Raw genomic sequence first — 10,176 nt, 5'->3', positions numbered from 1 at the left:
ATCAACTCAACGCATGATGGCCGATACCTATATTAGAATTTATATCTATACTCGGAGCTCTTGACACCGACTCGCCCACGTCTGAATACAATATGACATCATATCTAAAACGTTTTTGGGCTCGATTTTCAGTGTAATAACGTTAGGAAGCTTCCAAAGTACATGTATACATTCTAATTTAACGTGTAGGCATCGCCATTGAGATTTGTCCACGTATAGAAGTATCAATGTATGTGTATACAACGGTGGGGGCAACCCAAAAAGCCCTCCCCTGAAATATTTTTATTTACACTACACACTCTATAATATACGTCATAACGTCGAGGTGACTAATGTCTCAAGAACTACAAACGTATAAGCGAATGTCCGAGATGTCTATGATGTCATTGAATGTATTATAATGAGGTATACCTGTATTTTTTTAACGATGACGACGAGATGTGATTCACAAACCGAGCCAAAAACGAAAAGAAGTATTTTCCTCATCTAAATCTCATAATATATTACTCGCATACAAATGTTGTTACTAAGATTTTAGACATTTGCTGTTGATGTACAAAATAATAAGTAATCGAAAATAAACATTGTAACCGTGTTTTGATAATGTCAAGCAAAAATTATTATTATTTTCAAAAAGTAAAATGACCAAAAGGCATAAATAATACCTAAAATGTATTACAATGCGATAGAAATCTACATATATTTTGTATGTTTGTCTTAATCTTATTATTTACAACATAAAAATATTTGTTTTAATAAAACATACTGGATAGATTAATGATAGATCATTTCTGTGGCGTTTTTAAAAGTTAAAAGTCACATTTGGCAAACTCGGTCACACGCTAAATATAATAATATTATTTCTAAAATGTTACCATTAAAATTCTAAAATATAAAAACAAACATTTCTTTTTCGCCATAATGGCACAGATTTAACTAAAGGACGGATTGAAACAATTTAACAATGTTTGTTAAATTTTATTTTGTGAGCAAACTTTCTCATTCAGTATTGACTTTTAAAATAACCTTTTCATCAAAAATAAAATTATACAAGACTTCGATATAGCTAGAATATTTTTTTTTAATAATGAAATTTTCAATTTACACCCTAATATAAGTAGAAAACATTAAAATAACATAAAGTATAAACATTGCATTTTCAACAAACCTGTATGAAATCAAAAGTGGTTTTCAAACTCGTGAAATAATTGTATAGTATTTTTTTTTATCATCGGATAATCAAATTGGAGTTGATATCAAATTTAAACTAAATTACTATCAATGGCGTCGAAGTCGAATTTGGTTTAGTCTGCTGATTAAAAATAACTATAACACTCAACCCCTTCCTCACAAATGACAATAGATTTTAATAAAAATACAACCATTGTTTATCCCTTAAAACAGGTGTGGCAGTCGCACGCTTATCGTGTTTGCCACCTATTTCACCTTATTGTACTTTTCAAATATGCATATTCAAAGTTATTATTAAATAGTTGTGAATATAAGTATATTCTGCTTTGACCTCCGAAGTATGAAGAATTCATTAATTTAATTAGGTTATTAAATCACAAGGTTATAAATAAAACAAAAATGATACACTTAAACTCTCATATATTGTGTACCGCTGTATATTAATACATAATAAAATGTCCTCAATTATTCAAATAGATAATCATTATGTCTTTTTTTCTTACATACTTATCGAACAAATAATATACAAATTAATATAGATGCATAAATTTTAATTTTAAATTGACAGCGACTCAGTCATACATATAAACATATATTTTTTATTTGCACTGTTCAATCACATTTATCTATGCCGTCATGCGTTTGGCATCCGCTCGAATTTCCGCCGGCACATAAGTATTAAATTTTAATGTGTAATAATTAATTACTACTTATACCTAATCACCTATTTAATCGAATATTATTTGAACGCTAATTATTGTACGTTCTGATAACTCTAATTACTTAATACTTTATTTCCCTATCACTGTCACGATCAGACACGTCCCGGTCTGTGTATATATATATATATATACAGTCAGAGAAAGCCATTCTAAGAGACTATGCAGTGAAAGGTTTATTTCTTAAATGGCGATCGCAATGTTATACGTATAGGGGTGTAAAATTCCGCTTTAGGAAATTAAATTCCCATGGCTATAACTAGAGCTCGGATGTTAACGACCATAAATACATATATTAAAATATGCATTTAAAAATGTCTAAATATGCAATTATATGCCTTAATTGAATTCGGCTAAAAGTTTTAGCCGAGTTTTCAAATCTAGGTTAGTTATTATTTTTAAAAAGGTATTTTACATTAATGTATGAAATCAAAATTGGATAACATTGAATTACCTACAATTATTTGGGTGGTGTTTTCATATTTAAAAAAACAAAGACGATTAGGTATTTTAGAAATTATGGACAATGGTTTGTAACCAGAATTCTCGTTTAATACTTTTTCTCATATCGTGTATATTTTTCTATAGCTCATATTCGTAAACACGATTAAAGACAATAATAAAATGGAACTTTTTTATTAAGGGTCCTCTACACGAGCATTTATTAAGGCGCATTGTATAGGCAATTTTTAGCTAAAATTTAACATTAAGTTAAAATGTTTAAACATGTATATTACCATAGGAAAAAAGGAACTATTTTAATATTTAATTTACAATATTTACATATTTTTCGGTTACTCCCACTTGAAAAGATTAACTTGTCTGCGGTCTGCCTAATATTTAATTTTTTTTTCAATTTGTGTAACGCATGTATAATTTATTTTTGTACAAAAACATATGTATCTACTTCAAACCTAAGAATACTTCAATTTAAGTTTTAAAAAAAAAAAACATTTGAATTCTTCATAACATTTTCAAGGCATCGATCGTGGCACAATTTAAAAATTATTTTTAATTAATTAAAATGTATTTCAATGTAAAAATAACTAAAATTTTCAACTTTTTTAGCTAAAATATTAAACAAAAAATTATTTTTAAATTATTCCACAATCGATGCCTTGAAAAAAAGTTATGAAGTATTCAAATATTTTTTCAAAACTTAAATCGTAGTATTCTTAGGAGTAGTACTTTGAAGTAGAATAAGTTGTTTTTGACCCATAATACACAGGTGTAGGCCCCTTAATCATACTTCAACAAAAATGTGTTACTAAATCTAGAAATAAACATTGTAGGCAAATATATGCTCAAAAATGTCAAATATGCAATATAAGTTTGCTGATTTTAAATCTAGTCTTTGTGAATCAACTATATGTCGTATCTGATATAAGTCTAAAGTCTGGTTTCACTAAAAAAAATATTCAATCATAAACATCCGAGATTTTATTTGCTATATCTTAATTATTCACATGACAAAACAACATAATTATGTTAAATCTTATTAAGAAAAACAATAAAATACTATAATATACACCTAATTATAATATTACCATGACTATTATTATTACTCATGAAGAATTAATAACACAGTAAATTAACAACGTAACACATATGCTGATAACATATTATGACTATAGGTACATAATATATATAAGTTGTTCTGTATGATAATTTGTTCATCAGTCATGTTATATACATATTATATAAAAAGATTAAGACTCTATTCGATGATCTCATATGACTCATGGCCACTCAAAATATATTGCTCGCGTCATGCATGCACATATTTATTATTAAAATATCAACAGTTTAATAATATTCATATAATTGATGTACTCACCAAAACTAGTTTTTGTGGAAAACAATGTTTTTTTATTTATTCTATTATTTACTTTGAACTTGAATATTTTCGAACGACGCAAAATGTGTTTACAATAACATTTTGTTTATATTTATTAATTTTGAGTTATTGATCTTATAATAATACATATTAAACTTAAATGTCTAAGCTTGAGTAGTGGTTCAGTCGATTGTGAACATCTATAACTTAACCTAGGTACCTGTCTAAAAATACTTCATATATTTTTCAAGGTTAGAGCTAAAGTTTACAACGTTTTCTAAAAACAAACTGTCACTATTTGTAAGTTATAGCTATTATAAATGCCTTTTATTCAACATTAAAATATATAAAGCAAAACTTACTGAATGTATTGAAAACTCCATGTGACATTTCTTCCAAGTTGTCTTATGATTTCATAATATAGATTTTTTTCTTTTAACTATATTATTAAAATGAAATGAGTAAACATTTTTTTTTCAAAATTTACTATAAACTGACATAGTAATAAGATTCATTGTTTAAATTGAAACTAAAATATTATTTTATTTAAAACTTAATTTATTTATAAATTAAATATAACAGTCAGAATTTCCACATAAAGTAAAATATATTGTGTGAATATGGTACTTGTGGGCTCTGGCAAAATGTGAAGTAATTATTGAATACAAAAATTGCGAAAAATCTACAGACGATTTTATTAATATCTGTTAGTAATATAAATAGAAATAATTTTTGTTTTAATTTATAATATAATTTTTGTGCTATTATATTAGATATGTCAAATACCTTTACGTTTAGGTATAGTTAATCTATTTTTCGGATATTATTTTCTCTGGTATTTTCAACCAGTCATTTTTACCGTGGGTAATTTTTCCATTTACCTTTTGGGCTACTGACATTTTTAAGCTCCTTTTTTTTACAAATCCACTTATCTATTGCTAAATTGTTCCCAATAGTACTTAACTAATCCCTATATTTTGCAAATCCAGTGGATAAATTCACAAGCCAATTTAATTTGACAACAAAAATCTATTATTTGACCAAGGTCCAAGATGATTAAAATTTAAACTCTGGTAAACAAATTAAAAAAAAACAGATCAGGACTTTACGTCAATGCATAATTCACTCAATAATTAAAAAAGACATAAGTTGTACATCTGAAATTTTACACCAACCATAAACAACAAAATTACATTTATTTTGTACTTTGGTTTATTTAAAAAAAAATATTTTTAGTACTAGGGGTATTCATTTTTCATAATATATTATCTTTGACTCCATATTTCAATAAATCAATACTAAACTAATATTTTTATTTTGTTTTTTTGCAAGAACTATCAATTTATTAGACAAAAGTAAAAAAAAAAATGTATTAAGAATTTTTTAATTAAATATTAACTATAATATGGAAATGTTAAAAAAAGTAATTTGATTTATTATACCCATTCAAAAATTGTATGTAACTACTAACTAGTTAGATATATTAACAAGTCGACATATTACTAGTCGATAATAAACGATGAACTTGACAACGTAAAAAAACAATATGTTTCTTTTATTTCCTTAACATACAAATTCATACCACAGATTAGATAAAATTAGATAGTTTTATCTAATCTGTGTTTATACTAAGTGAGGTCCAATATTTTCTTTTTCAAAATACATTTCAAATTTGGCGAATTTAGTTTTTATAAACAAATATTAAGAAAAAAAGTTCTCGATAAAATAATAATAATTTTTTTCTTAGATTAAAAAACTCACAATATTGGTAGACAATATAAAATTAATGGATGCCAAATAAATGAGGTCAGTAAAAATAAAAAACTCTATTGTACTTAATTTTTTTATAGATTTTACGATACTGATATTTTTCAATTAGGTGGAGGGTCATTATTATCGTACCGTATTTGGCCATTATTCAATGTAGTAATGCCCAATCCGTACAAATGGCCGCAATATTTTTTACTATCAATCATCCCTTCAAAGTACATGTCTCTTATTTTGAAAAATGCCATGCCCGTTAACAGTGAGTCACTGCCGGCTTGATGTTGTGGTCCAATTCGTTTCAACTCTAGTTGGTCGGCGACTTCTTGCAGACCGCCTTTTAGGTTCTTGCAACTTTTCATCAAATACTTGATATCGTAAACACAGGGAAAATACAACGAGAACATGTCAAAAAAATCAGACTCTTCTTGCGGCAACTTCTCGTCTGTCAGCACTTTTACCAGGTAACCGAAATCAAAACTGCTATGGAATGTCATCCATTTGATATTGTCGATCAACACCAAACCGGACGTTATTATGTATTCGGCAAAAACTAATGGTTCAATTCCAAACTCCTCGTGCTTCTTAAACTGAATTCTGTATAAAAAACAAAACAAAATTAATAGATATTATATAAGTATTTTTTCTATTTGATTTTTAAACTGCACACGACTACGATTACCTAGAATTTGTCAATAGTTCAATGCTGTCTTGAGCGTACATGTCTTCGGATAGATTGAACTTAAAGTTGAATTGCCATGTCGTATAGGGTCCCGTCGGTGTTTTGCCATCTTCATCAAAAAACGAAAGCCCCAATTGAATGATTCTTAACAAATCGACATTGCACCGTAACAGTTGATACAGATAATCAGCGGTCGTTTTAAAATCACCAATAGGTCGGGCTACCACTCCAGGAAACTCAGTGTCCATGGCCACGTAACAATACTTGGGCAACAATTTTCGTATTGCAGCAAACTCCTCTTCTAAATTATGAGCCCAAACGTCTTTGATTCCGCAATCAGCTCCAACTCCCAACTTAACTTCCGGCTCCCGTTCTTTGATTTCCTTGGCAGGTGGTGTTTGACTATTAGCAGGCATGTTACCGACAGTTTTTTTATTCAAATTGTTATCAGACGCATATGAAGCCGCCAAACTAAGATTGTTTTCATTGGAGTTGGTCAAAATATTATCATTGCTCTCTAAATCAGATGACTGCTCTATGAATAATGTTCGTCGTACTGTATTCCGTGCTTCTGTATTGAATTCTGTTTGCTGTTCTTCTCTTTGTTTAGCCCAAATTCGTTTTAACTTTTGTACATTTTCTACTGTTTTCACCAAAGCTGTACTATTTTTCATTGGGACTGATTGGTCACAGATACTGACTTAATGTTTAACGACCCCAGTGAATGTCATTAGTCATAACTGAAAAATATGATATATTGTTTGTTTAAAATTATGTTTATACATTTTTAATATTACAACATATAGTTTTAAATAATAAAAGTGTGTACAATAATTATCATTCTCATTAAAATCAAAAAATATACTTTTTTCATAAATAAAAATGTATAATTTTGCTTCTATTTTAATAAAATCAAAATTAATTTAATTTATAATAATAGTAATAATCAATAATTATTATTATGACATATAATTAAGTATTTTTTTATTAAAATTATGTAGAACTAAAGTTATAATAACAAATGTAAAAACTTGACTTTTGACCAATCTTGTGAATTTGTGTATTTAATACACGAGTAAGCGAATATTTTATTAGAACATGCACACAGTAACGCACAAGCATAATATTTTGAATTCCCTTTAAACGTTTTGGTTTGCAACTGACCAGTACCCACCCCTATTTTCTTTTTAATTGCACAAACAAATTTTCTAGAACAGAATTTTTGTAATGAACTAGTTTTGCAGTCCGTGCAAACATTTTAATCGTCATCATTGTAAAATGTAAAAAAAATGTTACATAATATACAAATACAACAGTTGTCTTTTTTATGAGTACAAAAATGTAGGGAAAAGAAAAGGCCACACCTGCCGTATTTTCGATTGATTAAGAGGATGTTATACACTCAATTTTTTAATGTTAAAACATATCTATGCAGAATGCATTTTATTTGCTCCGTGATGATTTTAGAGCAAAAATACTTTTATTGAAACAAAAGATGATAGTATTTAAGAGACAATTTTATATCCTTTTTTTGATAAACCTAATATTTAACAATTACACATTTTTTTTACTTTTTTAAATAACTATAACAGATTATTAAAACTTGAATGGGGTATTATATTTACACTATTTACACACCTTGCGGTTACTCCCATTTGATTATCTTGACTGGATCGCCAACATTTTGAAACACTTGCATGTTCCATCTTCAGGGCTCTGGGTCTACGTGGAAACGTTAGCGAACCATTCAAGATAATTCAAATGGGAGTAACCGCAAGGTGTGTAAATAACTATAACATTTTAGCGTTATTATTTTCAAAATCTGATATGATATTGTTTCCGATAATTAGTTATCTTTTGATTTTAAAATAAGTGTTTTTGCTCTAAAATCACTATGGACCAGGTAAAACACATTCTGTGTAGCTATATTAGATAAAAAAAATGTTTTAAGTCACTGTCATGGATGCTGATAGTTCGGGAAAAATCAACTCCCAAAAATGAGTTCTAATTACTGAACTAATAATTACACATCACAGTTAAGCTTTTATAATGAGATTTTGTAAAAAATTGTCTACACCTAACTCCTTAATTAATAGGGGGTATAACGTAATTTTTAATTTTAAGGTTAAACTGTGATATGTAACCAATAATTCAATAATTAGGACAAAAATTGCATTTAAATTCTCCATATTTGTTTAAATTTACCCCACTTGACACTTCCGAATTCGATTTCCTTGCAACCATATGACATAAGTATACTACTGGGCGCCTCTGCGTATAAAATATTTGTAAAATACGTATTCATATACTGTTTATATAAATAGTCCAAATATTTTATGTACATCCTTAAAATAAGAAGCTATACTTTACAAATAAATAATATACTACTATACCTGTAGACAACATGTCTTAATGGGCTATTTCTTGTTATTATTCTTTAAACTCAATTGAAGCAAGGAATCTAAAATATTATAATATAGATTATTAGGTATATTATTGTAAGACTAATGAAAAAAAGGTTTAAGGACAAAACTAATGCTTCGCCTCTCATACAAAAATATATTCAATCATTTTTGGAAAAGATAATTATTAGTAGCGTGGCTATACTACGTTAAACACTCACTAACAATACGTATAAATATACACATTTTTTTTTTAGTAATAACAGTAATATGACAATGACGTCATAAATTCATTTAGAAAAAACATGCAGTTTTATTTTGCATACAAAATACAAACTTATAATTGTTTTTGTTTGACATTTCAATTAGAAAAACATTTAAAATAAACAGATAACAAAAAAAAACATTACTAAGTATAAAGAATAGCTAGGTATAATTTACAATGTTTCGGCTATTAGTATGACATGTCAAAAAACAAAAAAGTTACTTTCAATATTATTGTGCTAATAATACTGACTTTTAGAGATAACTTCCTTACACAAAAAATACTTTACAAAAACTACTTTTAAATTAATTTGCATATGCCCTCGTTTTGAGTAGCAGCTTAAAAGCCAAAAGTAATTCGTCCTTCGGCTAATATAGTACTTACATTTACTTATTGTTACTTGCAGATTTGATACTGAACAAGAATGTAGTTAAAACTAGTACAGTTATTGTTTAAAAAAAAAGACCTATTTAAAATAAACAATATTGTTTTTTTTTTTTTTTGTTCGAACTTTAAAGTACAGAATAATATACAGTAGTATTCTAAAACCAAAACAATGCAATGATAGTGATATGAATACTGATAATAACAAGCATAAATGCTTACTTTTGTCCATGAAAAAATTGGCTTTGTATTACTTTCCATGAAATTGTCGTTGAAAATAATATAAATATTACAATACTTTTATTTCGTGGAAACATATTAATTATAATATTTTTTAATTTTTACCGATTAGAACAAATAAGAAAGCAATAAAATAAAACAAAAATATAATGAAGGTAATATTGTATAAATCTGTTTGATCATCGAACATCGTGTCGTGTGACACGCCCTGTATAGATATTTTGTATTAATTACAAGTCCGCATAATATGACATTTGGATAGGTCAAAAAGTCCAAGCCCTGGGTGGATACAAGGGGAGGCTACGAGGGCTGAAGCCCCTTTCTTTATGTACTTAAACTATGAGCATATTTTGTGTAATTTAATGTTTATTTTTTGTATAACATAATATAATATATTAGAATACTATTGAAATATTATAGGTAAACTTTAAATCTATGACTATTGCTATTATAGTTTTATGTATTTTAAGTTTTTTTTTCTAGATGCATCTCTGGCCCAAGCTGAAAGCCCTTAATAAAAAATGTTAGTTCATCATTAAAATCATTAGTTAAATATCAAAATTGGAATCTTAATAACTAACTTACAGAGCCAAAGCAGTACACTATATTGCATTTAAAATAGCAATTGTCGATTACAAAACGTTTATCTTTGGTATTTTGTAAGCCATATAAGTTTCAAGTCATAAATACTA

The 10,176-nt window shown here is 27.4% G+C and overlaps 1 protein-coding gene across 2 annotated transcripts; it reads right to left on the bottom strand.

Annotated features, from left to right (window-relative positions):
• Positions 1–5,281: 5,281 nt before the first annotated feature.
• Positions 5,282–9,384, bottom strand: LOC126840343 (CCR4-NOT transcription complex subunit 7-like). 2 transcript variants are annotated; one of them, XM_050576010.1, is made up of 4 exons: positions 9,245–9,383; positions 8,587–8,654; positions 6,194–6,933; positions 5,282–6,108 (listed from the first exon to the last, which is right to left on the bottom strand). In XM_050576010.1, the coding sequence occupies exons 3-4, from the start codon at positions 6,865–6,867 to the stop codon at positions 5,619–5,621; spliced, it is 1,164 nt and encodes a 387-aa protein (XP_050431967.1). In that variant the 5' UTR covers positions 6,868–6,933; positions 8,587–8,654; positions 9,245–9,383; the 3' UTR covers positions 5,282–5,618. The 2 variants fall into 2 exon arrangements, with proteins under 2 accessions (XP_050431967.1, XP_050431968.1); XM_050576011.1 differs by lacking the exon at positions 8,587–8,654 and having other exon boundaries at positions 9,245–9,384.
• Positions 9,385–10,176: the final 792 nt, after the last annotated feature.

This window comes from Adelges cooleyi, unplaced genomic scaffold (assembly GCF_023614345.1).
Source record: "Adelges cooleyi isolate 19-005CV unplaced genomic scaffold, UGA_ACOO_1.1 ACOO_flye_CR_arks_rails_tigmint_CR_PRNA_376, whole genome shotgun sequence".
Taxonomy (NCBI): Eukaryota; Metazoa; Arthropoda; class Insecta; order Hemiptera; family Adelgidae; genus Adelges; species Adelges cooleyi.
The sequence above is the reverse complement of the archived record's forward strand: the minus strand, read 5'-3'. Positions and strand labels throughout refer to the sequence as shown.